Source organism: Myodes glareolus, chromosome 5 (assembly GCF_982192425.1).
Source record: "Myodes glareolus chromosome 5, mMyoGla1.1, whole genome shotgun sequence".
Lineage (NCBI taxonomy): Eukaryota > Metazoa > Chordata > Mammalia > Rodentia > Cricetidae > Myodes > Myodes glareolus.
Genome location: NC_142030.1, coordinates 34869762 through 34894334, shown reverse-complemented (window position 1 = coordinate 34894334; position 24573 = coordinate 34869762). Strand labels below are relative to the sequence as shown.

Sequence of the window (24573 nt, the reverse complement as noted above, 5' to 3'; positions counted from 1 at the left end):
GCAGTCTTCCCACATCCTCACTGGCTTTGGGTATTGTCTGCATAACCTTATTTTACCATGTGGAGACATTTGTAAAACAATACTGTAACTTCTGTTTACACTTGTGGTTCATGAAATTCAGCATTGATATGACTCTGTATGACACCTGCAGAGGAATATCTACTAATAATTCATGTCAATTTTCTATTTGGATATCTTTTTTACTATTGAGATTTGAGGGTTCTTTTTATATACTACATACTAACTCTTTGTTGAATTTATAGCTACTTTCTTTCATTTTAAAGTTTATCTTCAGTCTTTTTACCAAAGTCTTTACAGAGGAAAAAAATGTCAATTCTTTTATTTATGAGTCATCATGTCTAAGATCTCTTTGTCTAGTTATAGGTTTCAAAAACTTTTTTTTCCTTTTAAAAGTCTTACCCTTTTACAGTTACATTAAATCCATTACTTGTTTTATACAAAATGTGAAGTTTAGATAATTGCTATCCCAATATTATTTATTAAAAATTGTTCTTTCTCCATTGAATTTCTTCTATACTTCTGCCAAAAATACCAATTGAGAATATGTGTGTGAACATATTTCTGGGTTCTGCATTCAGTCTTATGTATTTTTTTATCTATAAAATTACACAGCAAGCCTTAATTTGGGGTCTAGTAATTTCTCCCACCTTATTCTTCTTTTAAAAGATATTTTATATATTCTAAAGCCTGTACCTTTTATATAAATTTCAGAATACATTTTCTTCATATAATTATATTAGGAACATAAAACAAAATTGATTGCAGAATAAAGTTTTCCATAGCTCCAAATTACTGTGCCAGGATTATGATAGGAACTTCAGTAAACATACAAATAATTTGGGGAGACTTTGGTATCTTTACTATTTCGAATGAGTTAGCCAATTTTACATTGTATTTAGGACTGGATATGCATATAATTCAGCAACTTCCAGGATATACGAGAGCTTGAAGTTTTTTGGCAAGGGATGAGGATGAAGGAGTAGAGAAGTCACTGAGAAACTTCAGAGGTTCTCGGACAGTTGTCCCCAAATCTGGCCATATAAACAATCACCTGCTGACCTCGGTGTTAGGATGTGCCTTTGGCATCACCCAGCTCTAGTGACTCAGGGTTTCAAAGGGTAAGCCCACTGAGTCTGTGTTTTGGAACCCCCAAGCACTGGCAAGTCTGAAAGTGTTCCATGTAGAGAAGCATGCTGGTATGTGCTGAGAGCCAGAGTTCTCCCACGAATTCATAGGATTGTACCGCTCCTCCTCATACTTCCCCTGGCATAAAGTGACAGCTGCTACCAAGCCCGTAAGGCAAGTTAACATGTTTTCATGAAAAATGGCTCAGCGTGGACGTACATGCCCAAGGAGAAGGGACCCTGTCCTACAGGGAGGAAGACTGTGTTTACTTTTTTAGGTATCTGCCTATTTCTAGTTCAAGTATGGAAGAAGCAACCAGAGTTCAGAAGATTGGGGGAAAAAAACTGTTATTTAGTCATTTTATTGCATAGTTAATTAATTCTCCAAACTTGAGACCTACAAAACTATGCAGCAATATGCAAAAATATATTTGCTGTCCAAAACAAGGCTATTCAAATTGCTGAAAAATTATTTTCTGAAAGTGGCAGAACAAGCCATGACCTACATTAAACACGCACCCTCATTATATTATGTGAGACCTCATCTCTGCCATATGGTTCACATTACACAGAGGCACACCAACGACTTGAATTGTGGTCCACCAGGTCTATTTCCTTTATATATTTGCTAATTCCATAAGTTTTATTGTGCCATCTACATAGCAACATCAAGAAATGTTAGCTCTACTATAGTTTACATTTATATAATGAGAATCAGACATTAAGATCAAACAGAAGAGTCATTTGAAAAGAACACATGATTATTTGGAGTTGAAGGAAAGACGGAAAAACCAAAACAGAAAAACACAGAAGGTTATTCCCTCTGCGACCTTTGAGCCAAGCCCCTTGGCAGATTCCTTCCAGCATACTGGTGACACTTTGACAAGCAGAGTCCTTTGCCCAACGAAGACTCAGCGGTGCAAACCGGAATGTTGCATCATCCATCTTGGAAAATGGCGCACCTGTTTGACAACCAGAACTTTCCCCTGCCGTAGTTTACGTTGCTTAAATTACGTTTCCAGTTCCTTTCATGAGAACAACCCCAGTCCATTTGCACAAAGATTTGCTTGACTTAAGCCCCAGAGCTGAAGAGGAAGTCATGACGACTAAAGATGATTACCCTCAGGAACACCAGGCACAAAGACTTAGAAGTCAGCACTCAACAGCTGGGCACGAGCTCCACCCCACCTCATCTTCTCGGGGATGCCCACACAGAAACCCTCAGGCTCTGTCCCAGGAGGTGCTCCGCTCCGTGTGCTCACCTGAAAGAGCGAGCAGATGGTAGTAGGTGACTGGTTGTTTGTGAAGAAACCTCTCTAAATTACATAATTCAACCCTGTTCTGACCACCCCCCTGAACTGTGGTTTGGTGATTTTATTTTTACTGTGCTTTGTTATTTTGGCTTCACAAAAGAAAGATGCTTGTTTTCGTTTGTTTGTTTGTTTGTTTGTATGAACAAGCATGCTCCTGCCCAATGCAATGACAGACCGAGCAGGGCAAAGAACCACATGCAGACCTGCCTCAGGCTTTGAAAAAAAAAAAAAATGGGCCTGCTCAGCACCACCAGGCAGCTGGGCAGATGGGGCACTGTTATGGTGAACACATATCCAGTGTGTTATTGGCGACAGACAGACAGACAGACAAAGAATAGTTCATGTCCTGTGGACAGAGGCACTAAGAAGTGGTGAGGAGTAGCTGAAGTGGGTGACTTGATTGGCACTCAGTAACACGATGCTGTCTCAGACTGGGCTGCTACTGGGGCCCATGCCTAGCTTCATGGCCCTGATGCAGCCACGGTCTGTGTTGATGTCTTATGCCCTTGTTATCACCAAAGGCAGAGATGATAGGACTGTACAGGGTTGGCCTTGCCCCTCACTGCCTACAACACTAGGGAGAACAGGTGCTGCCCTTCACCTGCTGAAGCACGCAGGAGAGAGGGCTCTACACCTGGGCAGCATGATAGAGCTGACCCTGTTCACTGGAGCACAGGTGAGCTGGCACTGGGCGTGTGAGGATGGGGGAGCAGGTTACACCCCTCTCATCTGCCAAGTGGTACCATGAGTAAGGGAAAGATGCTCTTCTCCCCTTAACTCTCAACACCTGCAGCAAGTGAGGGAGCCGAACCAAGTCCTCACTAGCTGCAGCATTCTGGAAAATGTGCCCTGTACCTGGCACCTGGGCAGCATGGTAGAATTGACCCTGTAGACAGGAGCATGGGTAAGCCATCCCTGAAGGCATTAAGAGGGGCATAGCTGTACTGTCTCCCTCCTCTGCAGTGTGGTGGGGGGGTGAGGAAAAGATTCCCTCCCCGCATCCCCTACTGCCTCAAGCAGGCAAGGGAGCTGACACCTTTACCAGTTGCAACACTGGTACATTGGAAATCAGGCCCTGCACCTTGTCTGGGAAGAACAGTGGAGCTAGCCCTATAGGCAAGGGTGCAAGTGAGCCTACCTCTAGAATGTGAGCATGAGAGACCTGGCCCCATCCCTCTTCTACCATGTAGGAGCATAAGAGGGAGAGAGATGCTCCCATCAACACCTGAGGCAAGTGGGAGAACTGGCCCTGAGGTCATAAGAGCAGGACCTGCCCCCCACCAGCTACAACACTCAGGAGAACAGGCCCTGCACCTCACCTGGGCAGCACATATAGCCAACCCTCTTGTCAAAGGTGTGGGTGAACCAGCCCCAAGGTTGTGAGTGTGGGCAAGCTGCCTTCCCTACTTGTCTGTCATGCAGTAGTGTGAGCAGGGAGAGGTGCTCCCCTTACCCTTCATCCCTCACAGCCTATAATAGATGAGGGAGCTGACAATACAGGAGAGCTCACCCTGGTGACAAGGACATGGGAGAGCTGGTGGGTTGACCAACCCAGCAACTGCTCAGGCCCAGAACAAGGATTAAGTGTTGACCCACCCCAAATCCACCCCATCTGTGATCTGCTGGAGCACAGTGGCAGAGGGGGTGAGGGAGTCCTGCAGATCCAGATTACAGGTTCTCCATGACTCAGGGCAGCACTGGGATGTCCAGGAAGAGTCCCAGTGAGGGCCCAGCATCAATGGTGTAGCAGAGGCCAAAGGCCTCAAACTAGACCGGCGATTCTTTGTGATGAATGCCTGCATGTAAAGATGTGTGGCTAAAGAAGTTTACTGTGTGAAATTAATTAATTAAATTTTTGTGCTCCTGAGTCCTTAAAAAAAATAGGTTGTCTTCCTGCTACTTGATGAAAAGATTTGTGTGTTATAGACTCTTGTGGAAAGAGCCATTGTATAAAAATGCATCGAAAGCCAATTCTGACAGCTGTGGTATGGATCCACACAGGATGTGAACCTCAACAATTTAAATAAAACAACAAAACCTATTGATAGAAGAGAACTAAGAATACCACAAAGATTGACTAAATTTATTGATAGAAAATACCTTTTTTTAAAAAAGATTTTTAAATTGTATGTGTGTGGGGAGGGTGCATGTGTGTTTGTGTGTGTGGTGTCTGCCACCTCTGTGCCTGTATCTGTAGAAACTAGAAGATAGTGTCAAATGCGCAGGAACCGGACTACAGGTGGTTGTGAACAGCCTGGTATGGTTGCTGGAGATCAATCAGATCTTCTGAAAGTGCTCTTCACTGTGGAGGCATCTCTCTAGCATCAGGAAAAAAAATTATTTTTAATCGTCTTTGTCTAAATGGAGCAAACAATACTTTGACTATAGCTGTAAAGGATGCACTACTTAGCCATAAGCAAAGTCCTCTTGTATCCTCCTCTCCCAACTTCTGGGACAAATGAGAATAATAAGCAGAAGTACTCACTTATGGATGACTTGGACCCTTCAGAGGTTTTAAGCGATGTTCATGGTGCTTTTCACAAAAGAGACACACTGTCTAGGGATAGTGTGATTCATAGCCCTGAGTGCTATAAAGTACATGTGTGGAACAACCACAGAGCCTAGGCCCAAGCTGGCACCATGAGCATTCGGCATCCAACTGCCATCCTCCTTAAGCAGCAGATAAGACCTGTTCTCTTTTGGGGGAAGATTTGAGATGATGACATGGTTCATCCCATCTACATTCCCAGTCTATAGCTGAGGGCCAATCAGTTCATTTATTCCACCCTTGACCATAAATGAGTGCTTCTCCCTGCCCCAACCTGATGTTAGGACACAAGCCTGTCTGCTTGGTTCCTTTATCTATGTGATGTGGAAAAACCAGCAGAATTAGCTGTGTTCAAAAGCTTGCATCATCCCATTGAAGTCTATGAAAATAATAGCTAGTTGTTACCAAAAGCACCTTATACATTCGGTATTGTTCTCTCAGCCTTCCAATGATGGCCTCAGGTAGGCGTCATTGTCTCCATTTGCAGTGAATGGTGGCACCAGGATGGAGACATTAGCTCCTCCAATGGGAATGTCCTTTCCTCTCTACTCTCTTTCTGGAGACAGCCAGGTGCTGTGGCTCTCAGTGGAGCACTGCAGATACACGATGACTTAGTTGAATCCCTAAATGTGCCTGTAGATAGCTCAGACTTCTTTCACCTCTCCTGTCACACTGATATCAACTAGAAGGGTGATCTTGACATGCAAGCCTCTTCCTGCTGGCTTCACAGTTCTATATACCCTTCCGTGTCTTCCTTCCATGTCAGGATGTCGAATTCCCTACATATGTGTGTGAACATCCTCTGAGGCCTCAGAATCTTTCTAGTTACTTGTCTATTTCAGAAAAGAATGGGACTTTTTAGCATCTTATTCATGTGAGAGGAGAGCCCGCTTGTTCATCCAGGCCGCCCGGCTAGCTTAGCCCCAAAATAACCACACAGAAACTGTATTAATTAAAGCACTGCTTGGCCCATTAGCTCTAACTTCTTATTGTCTAACTCTTACATCTTGGTTTAACCCATTCCTAGTAATCTGTGTATCGCCATTTGGCAGTTTACTGGGTAAAATTCCCAGCATCTGTCTCTGGCGGCTCCATGCTGTTCTGAGGATGCCTTTGCTGTTGTGATTCTCCTGTCTGTGTTTCCTAAGTACTGGGATTACAAATATGAGCCACCATGCCTGATTTTCTGAAGTGTACATAACCACAAAGGCTCTATAAGCAGACTCCAGTAACATGACACCGGGAGTATTGTCTGAAGCATATACATCCCAGGGCCAGGCAGGTGTAGGCAAGACAGAAACTAGCCCTTGACATGCTGATCTCCAAAAAGCTAAACACATGTGCTAGAGGCAGCAGAGGGGACACTCAACATGTGGACCCAGGAGCAGGGAGAGAAAGACTTGAATTCTGCCTCTCTGCTTTAGTCACTGTAGAGCCCTGGAGAAGCCTCTGGTGTGGCGTATGGAAGAGTCCCCAGCTGGTAAAGCAGTCATCATGGAACAGGGACCACAGTAAAGCAGTCAGCAGAAATGGCTTCCAGATGATACCCTAGGGGACCAGTACTCCAACCTAAGTGAGTTCTGTGAAGCCTCGTCCCACACAGAGTGTGATACCCACCTGAGGATGCTATCCATGGCCACAGACTCCTCCAGATCCTCCCAGTCACTCTCACTCCCGGGGGATTCTTCCGGAAGTGTAGACTTTGCGAGAGCACCCCAAGAGCAGAACTGCGGCAGAGGAATAGTCTCAGAATCTGCCTCTAGACATTCTTCACAGGGCAGCTGGCCTGAGAACGTGGGGTCGAGGGTCAAGTAGTCTTCATCATCCAAGGGGAGAGGAGAGGTTTCGTGAAGAAAACATGTGCCACCTTCAGCATCATCCCTGTCCGATCCAGGACCAGAAAACAGAAACTTGTGTGTGGTCCAGCCTCCATCAGCAATTCCTGGCCCACCTTCTCCTTGCCTCTCAAAATCCCCATCCTTGTTCATTACATAAGTCCTGGCCAGAGGGTGTCCTGAGCGCCAGGGTATAAACAGCAAATACTATGGTCCCTGAACTGGTGAGACTTCCAGGCACGTGAGAACAAGAGCAGCCCAGAAATATTACAGTGTGGGCAGTAAGCAGAAGCAGCTCAGCGTATTAAACCTAGGGGCCCATGGGGGAGCTGCCAGAGGGCACATCAGTGCAGGCAAAGCTAGGACCTGGGGTCAGTTCTGGGACTTGTGTTTTACACTGAGACCCTGGGTAGGTATACTGCTTATCTGCAATCTTGCTTTTCTTGTCTGAAACACAGGAAGGTCTTGAAATTGTTAGAATTGTTAGAAGCTATAAATCAAATGATTGTTATACATTATATGCCTTCCAGGAGTGCTGGTACAGGGTAAGTTTTCCATCAGTGAAATGTTGCTATTGTGTGCGACTCCGATGGTTTGAACTATTTCAGCAGACAGATTAGAGGGAAAAGAGCCCAAGAAGACTAGGAACAACCTTCAAAGCACTTTGTGCAAATATCAGGTCCCAGTCAGAGCACCGATAAAGTCTTTAGAGAGGCAGCCAGCTGGAGTGACATTATTCCCCGTGTCAAAAGAAGGACACAGGAGGCAGAGGACCGGCGAGGCTCATTATTGGGCGGTGCACACGCAGATGTAAGAGAAAGATTCAGCCTTCCAGCGAGGACCCAAGATAGCCACACATGCCTTGGATGAGAAAGAGCAGTCCTGCAGACAGCAGGGTGTTCTGTGCAGCACTGCACACATGCAGAGAGGCGCTCAGAAAATATCTGTCGCTAATCTGGTTAGAGAAGATGAGAAGGAAAATCTAAGAGAAAAGCACAGACATTTAGTTGTTTGTCTAACCAATTGCCTGGATCCTCACTTCTTAGCCTCCCGCCCCACACCCAGATCAACAAATCAGTTTCATTATATGCTCCCATCCCTGCTCCCCTTTCCCCTAATGCCCATCTCTCTTAAAAATCAACTCTAGAACACCCCAATAACTACAAACCCACAAATGCCAGACAGTGTGTATCTTGGCCTGAGGTTTGCTATGAAGGGGCTTTATTTCCAGTCCTGAAAGCCAGCTACAGGATCTGTATAAAACTGCATTCATGTGAGCATATGCATGCTTGTGTATAAAAAATGATTTTGTCAAGACTATAAAACAATTTAGAAATTGTCAAGTACTTGGGCAAAAATTTGGTTTAAAAATGTAATAGACTTGGTCAAATGTACATAAATTATGTTTTCTTCTAAACATAGAGAAGGAACAGTGGGTAGTTATGACAAAAAAGCAAGAAAAGCCATGCACTGCCCAGTTGCCTGCGGGTTCAGAGCACAGCTGTCTGCGGGTTCAGAGCACAGCTGTCTGCGGGTTCAGAGCACAGCTGTCTGCGGGTTCAGAGCACAGCTGTCTGTGGGTGCAGAGCACAGCTGTCTGCGGGTGCAGAGCACAGCTGTCTGTGGGCCAGTGCAGCTGCCTGGCTGTCAAAGCTTCATCTTCACCATCATCTCCCTCCACACTTTCAAGGGATACCTTGATGTGAGACTTAGCCAAAGAGAAAGTGATCTGCTTCCACACCAAAAACAGAGATGTTGGACATCCTATAATGATGCCCAAGCATAACAAGACTGGCTATAACTGTCACCTTATGGCCAAACTTTACCAAGTAGCCTTGTATAAAAATGTATCCCCAGCCAAGCCCTCCTCTTCCACAGGTATCAACCCACATCTTCCATGACAATGTCTAATTTCCGGATGTAGGATAGAGATGGGTATGAGGAAGGATAAGTGAAATCTAAATACACACTGAGCTTGCTGGGGTGCTGACAGCCATCTGCTGTTAAGATGGAGCAACCTGGCAGAGAGTAAGTTCTGGCAGTTGACTGAGAATTTCAATCGATACGGTTTGTTCTTTAACAAGAAATTTCCCAAGAAAAAGTAGGAATCCAGAACAGTGCTGAGTCTGTGTGCTAGGCCCTGTGCTATCTTATTTCTCCTGATTTGCACAGTGGCCTAGGAATCCTGGGTGCTACTTTACAACTGCACAGCCCTCAACCAAGGGAAGACAGCTCTCTGGGCACACACATGAAGAAGTGGTAATGCTCACTCTAAATGACATGCTCCACAGATTTGTGCCTTTTGTCCCTAACTACAGAACATTGGACTTAGAGAGGCCACAAATCAATGGCCAGTTTGACTGGGACAGCCACCTCTGACCTGCAGATATTCCCAAGGAGCCCTTAGATAACTACCATCCCACTCTGGAATACTAATTAGAACCCTACTGCCAAGGTGGGGACCCTTCTTTAGAGATGTCTGCATATATGCTACACTTTTCTTTCTTTGGAAACAGAGGCAATGAGTACATAAATGGCAGCTAAGCACTGTCCTGTGGAGAAGGGCTCGCCACGGCTTTGTGTCCTTATTTCAGAGTGAAGAAAATTCTTAAATGGAAGAAGAAAATGAGGCAAAAATAAAACCAGGAAATGAGGGGAGGAAGAATGTTGTCATTCCCAGGACCACCATGGTGCCAAGGGTTGCAAAGGGGTGTGTGGGCCCAAAGGGGCTTGCAGCTAGTTATTCATAGCCACAGAAACCTAAGAAGGGGGGGGAAGGCAGTAACCATAGCAACTGAGGATCAGACGCCTCACTAGAATGTTCAGAACCTAAAAGACTCTAAGTGACCCTCAAAAGGGAACACCCTTCAAGGATGACAGGTTTTGGACATATGGTGTAGCCTTACAAGTAAGCCAAATTTAATCTGATTCAGGAAATAAAAAATAAATGACTCTCTTGTCTAAAAAAATATCTTATGCCTTGCCAAAGAAACTGTTGGCATGTAATTGCTGCTAGGTGAGAGAAAGTCAGTTGTCTTTAATTGAACAAAACTTAGTGTATTGGTCACAATCCAGGGCAGGCCACACACCCAGGAGTAGTCAGCCAACACAAACTAGGGAAAGTGTGGTTTGTTTGGTTTTTAAGAGACAAGGAATAAATTTGGGTTTGTAGGGCAGTTGGGGAGAATCTGGGAGGAGTAGGGGAGGGAAATATATGATCATAATAAACTGCATGAAATTTTTAAAGAATAAATAAAAGTATTATTTTCTAAAAATGAATAACAATAAGATCAGGACGTGCAAGGAAAAAATATGAGAAGGTAAATAAGGGAGCCTTGTCTGACCAACAAGGGTGTGGTGGCAAATGGTTCTTCATGCAGGAGCAAGTTGAGCATCCGGGAAACATCCAGGTAAGAGTGGGCAGCCCTGGCTGCAGGAAGCTACAGCACACTGTCACGTGGAGTATGAGGTTAGAGTTGACCATTTTTATATGCAATCCACTATGCTGTGCTATCATGAATGAAGCACTGAAGGTCTCTGCTAATCAGAAGTTAAAAATGCTCTTATTTAACTATTGACTATAATGAGTTAAAGCTATATGGTAAATCTAAGTCTAACTAGACATGCACTTAAATCCAGAAATATTTTTAATCCAGTTATCAATGATCCCTTTTTTAAACTTTCTGGTAATAAAACCTGTAGACATCTGGGGCTGGTGAGATGGTTCAGCAGGTAAAGGGGCTTGCTGCCGAATATGATGACCTGAATTTGAGTGTAAGGAAAGGGATAACTCTCCCAAGTGGTCTTGTGACTTCTAAACATGCTCTATAGTTCTTATATTCATCACACATGCACACACACACACACACACACACACACACAAATATACAATTATGTTTTTAAAGCCTTTACAAGTCTAAACAAGTGGCCTTGTGCCTATGGCAAAGGAGAAGTCCCACATTAGCTTGCTAATGGCTGGCCTTGGATAAATCTCTAAGTTGTTCCCTTATCACTTCATCAAGCACATCCTATGACACCCTTGATTTCATTGTAATTAAAAAAAAAACTGTAACGGTAACATTGTAAGGATTGTAAGAAACACATGTGAATTATCAGATGGTGAGAATGAATAGCATAGATGGATGTGCTTTCCCATGCTGTTTCTATGCTGCAAAGCAGTTGGGTTCTGTTTGGCTTGCACAGCAATCTTTAAACATTTGTATCCGGATGCCTTTAGGTTTTAAGCCTGGCCCCTATTTGCCACAATTCTCCCAGAGCCCAGCTGTATTATCCTGCCTTCTGCTTCTCTCACTATCCATCTGAGATACATTCTAGGACATACACAAACACACACACACGCACACACACACACACACACCCCACAGATACCAGAATCCCCACATGCTAGAACCCCCTATATAAATAAATGTAGTACATACTTGTGTATCAGCTACAGACCTCCTATTAAAATAGTAGCTCATTTCTAGATCGTTTAGAATAACTAATACAATGAAAATACTTTATAAATAGTTGTTATACTATACTGTTTAGAAAATAATCAATAAAACATCTGTACATGAGCAGTACAAGTGCATTTTCTAACCTTTTCGATCTAGGGCTGACCAGACACACAAACGAAGAAGCTATGGACACAAAGGATTGAATACCTCATCCTACCTATCAGTCTCTGTGAGTCTATTCTTATCATTCAGCTACAATGACCTAAAAAAGAGAGTCATTGAATCCCAACAGCTTTATATGATGTCAAACACAAAATATTATTCCTGGTTGTTGCCTGTTCATGTCCATGCATTCTTACAAATGCCTAGCAGCTGAAACACACCCTACCTCCATCTAGCCTTCTCCTCCTCCCTCCCATCTCTGCTGCCTAACAAGGTTCGAGGTATATGTATGTAATAAACAGTCTTCCAAGTGAATTGTAAAGTTTTTTTCATGGGAACAGGAATTAAAACTACAAATGCTTAAGGGTGGATAGGCACTGAACTACACAGTGAATAAAAACAGTTGCTGAAATGAAGGTTTCAGCCTGGCTTTGGAGATGGAACTATGCTTCCAGGTAGTATTGATAAGAAAGGTGTATGTCATCAATAGAAACGAACACATGCATAAGGTCTCCCTTTGCACCCCAGCTAAAGAGGCCGTGCGACTGTAGGATACACACTTTGTGCTAGCAGGAAACACAAGCAACTAAAGAGGCTGTGTGGGTACAGAATACACACTGTGCAGTGGGAGAAAATGTAAGGCCTGCCATTAGCGGCCTCAAGGACATACTGGGGATGATTGTTATCTGGGTGGAGTTTGCTCTTCCCCAAAGTTCCCAGGTCCTAGCAGCTCCAATCCCAGGCTTCTTATAGTTTCTTATTCCCCTCAAACTCCCGGAACAGTGCTGGGCACAATAATCTTCTCTATAATCAGTGACTGCATGATTGTAATCAACTGGCAATGCAACACACACAGCTTACAAAATACCTACTAATACGGTAAATCTTACCTTTCCAGTCTCCTGATATCACACACAGAATAGCAGTTTTGTCTCATATCCTTTTCCAAAGAGGTAGCCAACGCTGGTGCCTCTGGTTCTCGGTGGAGTTTGCACAAGTGAGGATGGGATTCCATAGGGCGCATGGGGGACCTGGCCCAGGGTCCCTGTCTGTGGTGGTCTCCTTTCACCTCTCTGACAGCCTTGTAGGAAGACTCTGGTCTGGAACCCAGGTCTTCTCTTATGTCCAGGGAGGCACTGTCCCTCCAGCTGTCCTCTTGATCTAGGCTGGGACTCTGCTCTGATTCAGTACATGTTGCCATGGTGAATCTTTGGTCTGCTGATAGTTCAGGGGTCTATTAAAGAAATGTGAAGGGTTACCAACACTCACACACAAAAGAAACTCTAAAAAATGTTTAAGAAATAAAAAGTTTGAGGCTTAGCCGGTCATTGGTAGCATACATTTTTCATCCCAGCACTTGGGAGGCAGAGGCAGGTGGATCTCTGAGTTTGAGGGCAGCCTGGTCTACAGAGTGAGTTCCAGGACAGCCAGGGCTACACAGAGAAATCCTGTCTCGAAAAGCAAACAAAATAAAAACAAAGACAAAAAAGTTTTAGCTAAAGAAATGGCACAATGGCTAACAGCATATGTTAGGCTTGCAGAGGACCAGAATTCAGGTCTCAGCATCCACATCAAGCAGGTAACAATGACCATAACTCCAGATCCAGGGGATCTGATGACCTTCTCTGACCTATGGAGGCACCTGTACTCATATGCACCTATCTACAGGCATACACATCCACAAACACATAATTTTAAATTAAAATATTTTTTTTAAAGAAATCAGAAGATTTTCTGGATGCTTTTAGGTCTGAGCTATAGAGACAGAGACAAATCCAGAAATAGGCACCTAAATCTGCAACCATCCCAAGCCCAGATGCTAACACGCCAGCAAAAGAACACAATCAACAACAGTCAGGGCAATGTGTCTCCACTAGAGTCCAGATATCCTACCACAGCAGGCCCTGTATATTCCAACATAGCTGAAGCACAAGAAAAAGACCTTAAAAAGTAACTATGTGAAGGTGATGGAGGTCCTTAGAGAGGAAATGAATAAATCCCTTAAAGAAAGACAAGAAAACACAAACAAACAATGGTAGTAAATAAATAAAACTGTTTGAGACCTTAAATGGAAACATAATCAAAAAAGGAAATTCAAACTAGGGGAATTTTGGAAATGAAAAATTTAGGAATTGGAACAGGAACCTCAAAGGCAAACTTCACCAACAGAATACAGGAGATTGGAGAAGGAATCTCAAGCATTGAAGATACCATGGAAGAAATAGACATGTTGGTCAAAGAAAATGTTAAATATAAAACACTCCTGACACAAAACATCCAGGAAATCTGGGACACTATGAAGATACAGAGGAAAGAAATGAAACCCAGCTCAAATGCCCAGAAAATATTTTCAACAAAATCTCAGAAGAAAATTTTCCTAGGCTAAAGAAGGAGATGCCCATAAAGGTACCTGAAGCATACAGAACATCAAGCAGACAGGACCAGAAAAGAAAGTTTCCTCAAAGCATAATAAAATAGTAAAGACATAGAACAAAGAAGAATATTAAAAGCTCCAAGGAGAACACAGAAAGTACCATATAAAGGCAGACCTGTTAGAACTACCCTACTTCTCAATGGAGACTCTAAAGCCAGAAGGGCCTGGACAGATGTGCTGTAGACTCTAAGAGACCATAGATGCCAGCCCATACTAACATACCCAGCAAAGCTTTCAATCTCCATAGATAGAGGAAAATGAGATATCCTATAATAAAGTCAAATTTAAACATTATCTAGAAACCCAGCCCTACAGAACATGTTAGGAAGACACTCCAACCTAAGGATATTAAATATACCCATGAAAACACAGGGAATAAATAATCTCAGACTAGCAAAATCAAAAGAAGGGAAACACACACAATACAGACCAACAACAACAACAAAATAGCAAGAGTCAACAATCATTAGCCCTTCATATATCTCAGTATCAATGGTCTCCATTCCCACAATAAAAAGCCACAGACTAAACAGAATGAATGTGAAAATAAGATTCTTCTTTATGCTGCATCCACAAAACACATCTCAACATCAAGGGCAGACATTACCTGAGGATAAAGGACTATAAAAAGATATTCCAAACAAACGGACATAAGAAGCAGTGTACTCATTTTAATATCTAACAAAATAGATTTCAAACAAAGATAAATCAGAAGAGTTAGGAAAGAACATTACATACTCATCAAAGGAAAAATACAAGATGACATTCAATTCTTTTTGTTTGCTTGGTTGGTTTTTATTTGTTTGTTTGCTTTTCCAGACAGGGTTTCTCTGTGTAAATCCCCTGACTGTCCTGGAATTTGCTTTGTAGGTCAGGCTGGCCTCACATCTACCAGCCTCTGTCTCCAATGTGCTGGGATTAAAGATGTGCACCACCACTGTCTGGCAACATTTCAACTCTTAACATCTCTACCCCAAACACAAAAGCAACTGTATTTGTAAAATAAATACTACTACAGTTTAAATCACATACTGACTCTTATACACTGAGAGTGGGAGACTTCAATACCCCATTCTTGCCAATGGATCAGTCGTCCAGACAGAAGCCAAACAGAGAAATATCAGAGCGACAATATTATAAACCAAATGGACCTAACAGACATTTCCAGAACTTTTCACTCAAACACAAAAGAATATATATGCCATTTATACTGTACCTTGGGGAACTTTGTGCAAAACTGACCGTATACTTAGACACAAAACAAGTCTCAATAAATACAAGAAAAGTGAAGCAGCGTCCTACAGTCTATCAGACCGCCTTGGCTTAAAACTAGATATCAGACACAACAGGAAAATCACAAACTCAGGGAAACTGAACAACTCTCTACTGGATGAAAAAAAAAATGGGTCAAGATAGAAATAAAGTAATTAAAGACTTTCTAGAATTCAATTAAAATGAATGCACAGCATACTCAAACTTATGAAATGCAATGAAAACTGTGCTAAGAGGAAAGTTTATAACACTAAGTGCCTACATAAAAAAAACTGGAGCGATCTCATACTAGCAACTTAACAGCACAATTGAAAACTCTGGAACAAAAAGAAACAAACTCAACCAGGAGAAGCAGATGCCAGGAAATAATGAAAAGCTGGGCTCAAATCAATAAAATGGGGACAAAAGAGAATAATGCAAAGAATCAATGAAACAGAGAGTTGGTTCTTGGGAAAAATCAACAAGATACACAAACTCTATCCAAACTAACCAAAGGATGGAGAAAGAATATCCAAATTAACAAAATCAGAAATGAAAAGGGAGACATAACAATCGACACCAAGGAAATCAAGAGAATCATAAGGGCATATTTTAAAAACCTGTATTCCACCAAATTGGAAAATTTAAAAGAAATAGATAATTCTCTCAATAGCTGTCATTACTAAAGTTAAACCAAGATCAGATAAACAATTTGATTAGACCTATAACTCCTAAGAAAACAGAAGCAGTCACCAACCTCTCCTCCCCAATTCCCTGCCCAACAAGAAAAAAGCAAATCCCAGAGCCAGATAATTTTAGCACAGAATTCTACCAGACTTTCAAAGAGCTAACACCAATACTCCTTAAATTGTACAATTCATTTTATGGGGCCATAATTACCCTGATACCCAAAATCACATAAATATCAATGAAGTAAGAGAAATACAGATTAATTTCCCTTCTGAACATAGATGCAAAATACTCAATAAAATACTTGCAAACAAAATCCAAGAACACATCAAAAAGATCATCCACCATAATGAAGTAGGCTTCATCCCAGAGAAGCAAGGATGGCTCAATGTAATTCACTGTATAAACAAAATGAAAGGAAAGAAAAAAAAACACATGATCATTTCATTAGCTACAGAAAAGGAGTTTGGCAAAAATCCAATACTCTTCTTAATAATAAAATCCTGGAGCGATAAGAGATACACGGAAAATATATAAACTTAAGATAGGCGATATAGAGCAAGCCTATAGCCAAGATCAAATTGAATGGAAAGAAAGTTGTAACATGAGGTCCTGCTTGTTGGGGTTTCTGTCCTGCCCAGTTCCCGCAGCCATTCAGTCCCAAAAAAATCACACAGAGAGTCTGCATTACTTATAAACTGATTGGCCCATTAGCTCAGGTTTCTTATTAACTCTTGTAACTTATATAAGCCCATTATTCTAGTATATGTTAATTACATGCCTCAGTACCTTTTTCAGCAGGGAAGGTCACATCTTGCTTCTTCCATGATCTGGGCAGGACTGGAAAAAAGAGCTTCCTTCTTCCCAGAATATTCCTGTTCTCCTTGTCCTGCCTCTACTTCTGTCTGGTTGTCCCGCCTATACTTCCTTACTGGCTAGTAGCAAATCAGCATTTATTTAAAACATAATTGACAGAGTACAGAATTGTCCCCCACCAGAAAGTCAAAGCAATTCCACTAAAATCAGAGACAAGACTTTACACTCTCTCCATACCTATTCAATATAGCACTTGAAGTCTTAATTAGAACCATAATCTCACTGAAGGAGATCAAAGGGATACAAATTTGAAAAGAAGAAGTCAAAGTATCTTTTTTAGCAGATGATATGATAGTATACATAAGTGAGCCTAAAAATTCTACCAGGGAACTACTACACTTGATAAACACTTTCAGCAAAGTGGCTAGATATAAGTTTAACTTAAAAAAAAGATAGCCCTTTTATATACAAATGACAAACTCTATAAAAGAAATAAAGGAAGGCTGGGTGATGTTAGCACATGACTTTTTTCTCAGCACTCAGGAGGCAAAGGACGGCAGATCTCTGTGAGTTTGAGGCTAGCCTGGTCTACAGAGCTAGTTCCAGGATAGTCAAGGTTACACAAAGAGACCCTGTCTCGGGAAGAAGATATCTTAATTAAGGGAGTCATTTTAGGGTTGGCAAGAGACTTGGCTCTAGAGGGGTTCCCAGGTGTCCATAGGGATGTCCCCTGCTAGGTCCTTGGGCAGTAGAGGAGAGGGTGCCTGAACTGGCCTTGTCCCATAGTCACACTGATGGATATCTTGAATATCACCATAGAACCTTCATCCAGCGATGGACAGAGATAGAGACAGAGACCCACACCGGAGCACTGGACTGAGCTCCCAAGGTACAGTTGAAGAACAGAAGGAGGGAGAAGATAAGCAAGGAAGTCAGGACCGCCACCGCGAAGGGTTGGTCCACCCTCTGGGACAGTATGCCTGATCTAATGGGAGCTCACCAAAGCCAGCTGGACTAGAACTGAACGAGCATGTGTTCAAACCGGACTCTCTGAATGTGGCTGACAATGGGGGCTGACTGAGAAGTCAATGATAATGGCACTGGGATTTGTTTCTACTGCATGCACTGGCTTTTTGGGATCCTAGTCTATTTGGATGCATACCTTCCTAAGCCTGGATGGAGGTGGGGGAAGGCCTTGGACTTCCCACAGGGCAGGATATGCCCTCTCTTAGGACTGGAGGGGGAGGGAGGAGAGTGAGTGAAGGAGTGAGAGGGAAATGAGGGGAGGGGAGGAAGTGGAAATTTTGAATGATATTATTTATAAAGCAATAAAAAAGAAAGAAAAAAAGAAACTCTGTCTCAAAAAAAACAATAATAGGAAAAAAAATAAAGGAAGCAGGGTAGAAACATGAGGGAAACAATACCTTTCACACTAGCCTCAAATAATATAAATATCTCGGGTAACTCTCACCAAGTGAGTGAAAGACTTGAATGATTAAAAACTTCAAATCTTTGAAAAAAAAAAAAAGAAATATAAGACATTGTGAGAAGATGGAAAGATCTCCCATGCTCATGGATCAGCAGGATTAACATAGTGAAAATGGCCATCCTACCAAAAGCAATCTACAGATTCAAATACAAGTTTTCACAGACCTTGAAAGAACCATTCTCAACTTCCTATGGAAAAACAAAATATCCAGGGAAGCTAAGACAATCCTGAACAGTGAAAGAACTGCTTGGCATCCCACCATTTCTGCCTTCAAGTTGTACCTCAGTGCTATAGAAACAAAAACTGCATGGTGTTGGCAAAAAAACAGACACGTTGATCAATGGAATTGAATTGAAGACCCACACATAAATCCACACACATACGAACATCTAAGTTTTGATAAAGCCAGAGTTACATGCTGGGAAAAAAAAAAGAAAGCATCTTTAACAAATAGTGCTGAACCAACTGTATGTCTGCATGTAGAAGAATGCAAATAGATCCATATTTATCACCCTGTGCCAAACTCAAGTCCAAAGAGATCAAAGACCTCAACATAAAATCAGACACATTGAACCTGATAGTAGAGAAAGTGGAAAGTAGCATTGAACGCACTGGCACAGGAGACAACTTTCCCAACAGAATGCCAATAGCACGAACACTAAGACCAACAACTGATGAACGGGACCTCAAGTGAAACTGAAAACTTCTGTATGGCAAAGGACACTGTCCATAGGACAAACAGGAAACCTGCAGTTTGGGAAAAGATTTTTATCAACTCTATTTCTGATAGAAGACTAATATTCAAATGCATAAAGAACTAGATGTCAGCAGGCTGCTAGGAGGAGACACATAAACAGCAGTGTGGTGGACCAGATTGTCCAATGAAACAGACCTAAGAAACAAGCTGGTGTTGCTATCCTAATATCTAACAAAATAGACTTCAAACTAAAATTAGTCAGAGGAGATGAAGAAGTTTATTTCATATTCATCACAGGAAAAATCCATCAAGATGAAGCCTCAATTCTGAACATTTATGCCCCAAATACAAGGACATTCATATTTGCAACAAAAAAATACTAAAGTTTAAATCCCACATCAAACCCTGTACATTGATAGTGGAGACTATGAGACTGAGTGAGGTAGCCTAAACCCAGAAAGACAAATATAATATGTACTCACTCATAGGTGGCTTTTAGACATAAAACCAAGAATAACCAATCTACAGTCCACAACCCCAAAGAACCTAGACAACAAAGAAGACCCTAACATGGATCCACCTAAAAAGGAGAAAAAGACAAGATCTCCTGAGTAAATTGGGAGCATGGGGGGAGGGGCAGGGGAGAGGTTTGAAGAGGAGAGGAGAGAAAGGAAGGGGCATGGGGGAAAATGTATAGCTCAGTTTAAAACAATAAAGTATAAAAAAGAAAAAAGAGAACTAAATGCCAAAACAACAAATAATCCAATTAAAAAGTGGGGAACAAATCTAAATACAGAATTCTCAACAGAGAAATCTCAAATGGCTTCAAAACAATTAAGAAATGTTTAACATCCTTAGCCATCAGGGAAATGCAAATCAAAACAACTCTGAGATTTTATCTTACACCTGTCAGAATGGCCAAGATCAGAAACACAAGTGACAGTTCATGCTGTTGAGGATGTAGAACAAGGGGAACATTCCTCCATTGCTAGTGGGAGTGCAAATTCATACAGCTATTATAGAAACTAATATGGTGTTTCCTCAGAAAGTTGGGACTCAGTTTAGCCCAAAACCAGCTATGCCTCTCTTAGACATGTGCCCAAAGGATGCTCCCTTCTACCACAAGGGTATTTGTTCAACCTATTTATTGCAGTTTTATTTATAATAGCCAAAAACTGGAAATAATCTAGATATACCTCAACAGGAGAATGGATGGAGAAAATGTGGTATATTTAAAGCTCAGCTTGAAGAAGAAGAAGAACATTATGAAATTTGCAGGCAAATGGAACTAGAAAAAAATCATTTGTTTTTTAACCTGAGTGAAGTAATTCAGACCCAGAAAGATAAATATGGTATATATTCATTTATAGGGGGATATTACCAGTTTACTAGTTAAGTAAATGATAACCAAGCTATGATCAGAAGATCTAGAAAAGTTAGGTAAAAATGAGGGCTTTATGTGGGGGTGATACAGGGATCTCCCAGCAAGGAAGAAATAGAATATATTTTATGGGTGGACTGGAGGGCTGGGGATCAGGTTTGGCAGGAGATGGAGTGGAGGGAGAGAGAGAGAATGTGGGGAGAGATAGCTGGAATTGGGGGGAAAGCATTTGTGGCGTTGGAAACAGTGCAGAAGAAACTTTGTACAACTTCATTAATGAACATACTGGTCTTTGATATCTCTTTTGAACCATTTTTAATAGTTTTAACATCTGCCTGGTTCCATATCTGACTGGGTTATACATGTATGAATATTTAAAACTGTATGGAAATTAGAATTTTATATTTTCCTGAAAATTAGGTCAGCATCCTCACCCTACAACCAACTCCCTTCCATCATAGATCAAACGCTGAACTCCCAGCCCCAGTCTCATTGAACAGAGAAAGCTTCATATCCACACCAAGGATCCTTCCTTGGGTGAGCCTTTGTGATAGCATGTGACCCCACTAAGAGAAAGGAACACCCCCAAAGACGCACACTTGAATTATAAGTCACAAACAGTCCCTTGCTGGTAGACTATGCCTATTATAAAGGGTATAGTGATAATCAAAATCTGAAACAGAGGAGATTTTAAAAAATAAAGAGACAGAGCAGTTTCCACTCCTGGGAGAGCCCCTGAGTCTCCCTTCAAGGTCTTGCTCTCACTCCGCCCCAGACAGCCTCCCGCCCTCACTCCTGTGATGGCCATGCCTTTTGCTATCCTGACTCCTCCATTGTCACTTTCCCTTTGACTCTGCATCCCTAATGTCACTCCCTCACGAAGAAGGCCCCCCAGTTTCCTCCTGCACCCCTCTCAGCTTCTGCCTCTGTTACTCTACACAATGCAAGTTCTTTCCAGTTCCCAATGAAACCACCACAGCCCTCCCAGCTGCCAAGCCTCTGGCCCTACGAATGCTAGCAGTGTGGCTGTAGATGCCAATGCTCACTTAAGGCTTCCAGATAACCTTTCTCAGCTTCAGTTCTGTTTCCTATAGACGAGCTCCCATCTTTCTCAAGCCCCCAGCACCGTTCTCCCATTTCCCCGCTCCACAGCAAAAACAACACACTAATTAAAAGTCCTCCCTCACCCACACAGGTCTTACTGGTCAATCTCTATCTCAACTCCATTCGCCCTTCACCTACCAGCTGTCCACCTCTTTGCTCTACTTTGTGGCAAACTTTAAGAGGAATGTCTCTAGCAACTTAGCTTTCCTGAATCCCAAGATCACATATATGCCCTTTTCCCTCTCCAGCTTTCAGTAACAACCTTCGAACTGGTACATCATGCTTAGTGGAAGTGCCCTCGCTCTGACCCTTGAGAGATGCCTACTGCTGCCTGGTCCAGCCTCTTCTCTTGCCCCATCTCCTCGGCCTCGCTCACACTCTGTGGGAGATATCCACTGTTGCCTGGGTCGGTCTCTTCTCACACCCCTCTCTCAGCGTCAGTTCTCTGTGCCTCTCAGTACTGGGTTCTTTATGCTCCAAGGAGGGGAGGGGCTCAACCATTCCATGCCTTTATGTAAGTCTATGTACTCATGCTTTCTAATCTGGACCTCATATTTGTTCTTCACAAACAGCTACTTGATAAACCTCCTTACTGCAACCCCAAAAGCATCTTCATTATTTTCTGTGGTACCAGAACTACTGTTTTTCCTCCATGCGCTCAGGAAAAGCAGCTGGTGGCTCCTGGCCACCCATCAGCTGCATTCAACTTAAGGGAGATACTTCAGTAAAGCTAGGGTTCATCCTTACCACCATTGCATACTCTAATGTGGGTGTGCTATTCTGGACAGGTGCCAGGCCATTTCAGCTCCAGAGCTCCCCGTGGAGTCAGCCGAAGGCCCTGTTAGGTGTGTACACTGACCTCCTCCTCTGCTGAGGACAGCTTCCTGACCCACACAGGTGATGCTCCAGTGGCCAGGCCCACAGGCTCCCTGTCCTCCAATGTCTGTCAAAGAGCCAGTTTCCAAGAGACCAAGCAAGGAGTCCCCAGCAGTTGACAAATCATTTCATATGTCCACTTGACTAAGCCAGCGTACCCAGATATTTTTATAAACATCACAACTGATATCACTATAAATGTATTTGGGGGTGTGGTTAACAAGTTAGTAGCTTTTGAGCAAAGAGCACACTCTCTAGGCTGTGGAGAACCTTATCCAATCAGCAGAAGTCCTGGGGAGGAAAGAGTCGCTTTCGTCCAGAAGGAATTCCACCTCCAGACTGTCACCCGCTCCACCATACAGCTCACCACATAGAACCTGTGTCCACCCGTGTGCTGCCACCTGCTTCAGCTGCTCTGTCCTGCCTGCTCCCCTCTGTGCCACCATCTAAGCATCCCAGGTCTCCTGCATGCTGGTTGACCTTGTAAAGTTTACACTAGCCAGCCCCAAAATTATATAAGTTAATTCCTTATAATAAGTTTCCTATCTGTCTGTCTGTCCATCCATCCGTCTATACACCCATCCATCCATCCGTCTATACACCCATCCATCCATCCATCCATCCATCCATCCATCCATCCATCCATCCACACACCCATCCATCCAACCATCATCTCTCTCTCTCTTTTTTCCGTTTCTCTGGAGAACCAGACTGATATATGCATACAGGCATGGCTCTGACCTCTGCACCAGTCATACTTGTCTGTTTCAGGCTTTAGAGGGGTGGGTATGCATTTTATTCCTCAGTGTGGATACTCCTACAGGGAAATTCTTTCACCTTGGTTCTGTGCTCAGAGGACACAGCCTAGAACTTTCATAGCCAAAGCCTAACTTTTTTTTCTACACATCTCTAAGAAGGCCCCCATGATGGGAGCAATGGGAACAGGGAAGAAGACAGATGCACTAAGATTTGATGGGCAGAAGCTTTCTTGCCCCAATGGAAAGGGCTGGTGTTGTCCGCTCCCTGTCCCCAAAAGTAGTGATGGCCATTTCAGGACCACTAGACTAAAAAGTGAGTGAGGAGAGACAAGGACCCGTGTCTTACCTGCCATCCCTGCTCCATCTCAGGTAGTGTCCCAGGATGGGGTCGACAGAGGAGCAGCGTCACTTCCTCTGGAGCCCCACGCAATAAATGGAGCACTTCCTACAAGAAACACAGTCACAGTCATCTCTGGGGTTGCCCCACTGGGGCTTCTACTTTGTGCTATTCACTGCTCCCAGGAAATCTCCTCCCCTGGCAGAGTTGACCTACGGCTTGGCCCCAGAAAACTTGGGAAAACACCATTGTAAACTTAACTCCTCAAATACCCAGGAGTCAGGAGCCACAAACAGTAATTTGGGACCTCACAGCAGCAATACACAGAGGACTTCAGGAATCTCCTCATAATGAGGCTGAGGCCCAAGGGTTGCTTCCCTGTGGAATTGCAATGACTTCATCTCCCCTGAGGATCCTTGCCTTCTCTCAAGACCCTGCCTGCTTCCTTCTACATTGTCCAGGGGTAGTCTTTCCAAAGTGCTCTCTCCTGCTGAGCCACCTTCCTCCTCAACCCAACCACCCAGATCACGGAGCCTGCATGTGCCTGCCATTGTCTTTCAAACTGCCCTTTCCCACCTGCTCATCTTTGTAACACAGCCTAAGCTTCTGCAATTCTGAACCTGTGCTTGAGGTGCCCTCTCACTGCTGGAGCACATGGTGCCAACATGGTTTCCATTGCCCGTCTTCACCAGGACCTTTCAACCTCCCTGCCTTCTCCACATTTGGGGCTAGATAATTCTTTGTGGGGACCCGGGTCCTGTGTGTCAAAGGGTGTTTGGCAGCATCCCTAGTCTCTCCACCCACAAGATGACAGCGGCACATACCAGTTGTGACAACCACAATTGTCTCGGGATTCACCAAAAGTCTCACAAGAGACAACACCCATCTCTCTCTTTTTTCCTCCCTCCCCTTCCTTTCCTCTTTCTTTCCATCTCAGCTGCCCCGAGGAGAGAAGCTTCTTTTTTCCCCACACTCCCCATCGTCATGTTTGCTTCACCAGAGATCTATAGCCAGGGGAACTAAACATCATGGACTCAAAACCCTGAAGCTATGAGACAAACCAAGTTTCCCTTTGTAACTTCAGCTTCCTCACGCATTTTGTCACCATGGCACAAAACTCACAGCCTCTCTTCCTGGAACCTGGATATGTCTACAAAAGCCTGGGCTTTTCTTTCATGATTCATTATCGGTAGAGTCTGTGGTTTTCCTGACACAAAGCTGTCTCCTCACCACCACCCCCATATCTACAGTCTTTGGGAACTTAAGTTCCCCAGAAG

General features: G+C 43.1%; 1 protein-coding gene across 1 annotated transcript in view; it reads right to left on the bottom strand.

Moving 5' to 3' along the window:
- Window positions 1-1737: 1737 nt before the first annotated feature.
- Frmpd2 (FERM and PDZ domain containing 2) overlaps window positions 1738-24573 on the bottom strand; it is a 112206-nt gene continuing 89370 nt past the window's right edge. The window contains exons 27-30 of the mRNA XM_085687840.2: window positions 23306-23404; window positions 12354-12697; window positions 6624-6887; window positions 1738-2407 (exon numbers count right to left, since the gene is read on the bottom strand). Coding sequence (XP_085543966.2) covers window positions 2404-2407; window positions 6624-6887; window positions 12354-12697; window positions 23306-23404 — 711 coding nt within the window. The 3' untranslated portion in view covers window positions 1738-2403. The remainder of the gene's footprint in view (window positions 2408-6623; window positions 6888-12353; window positions 12698-23305; window positions 23405-24573) is intronic.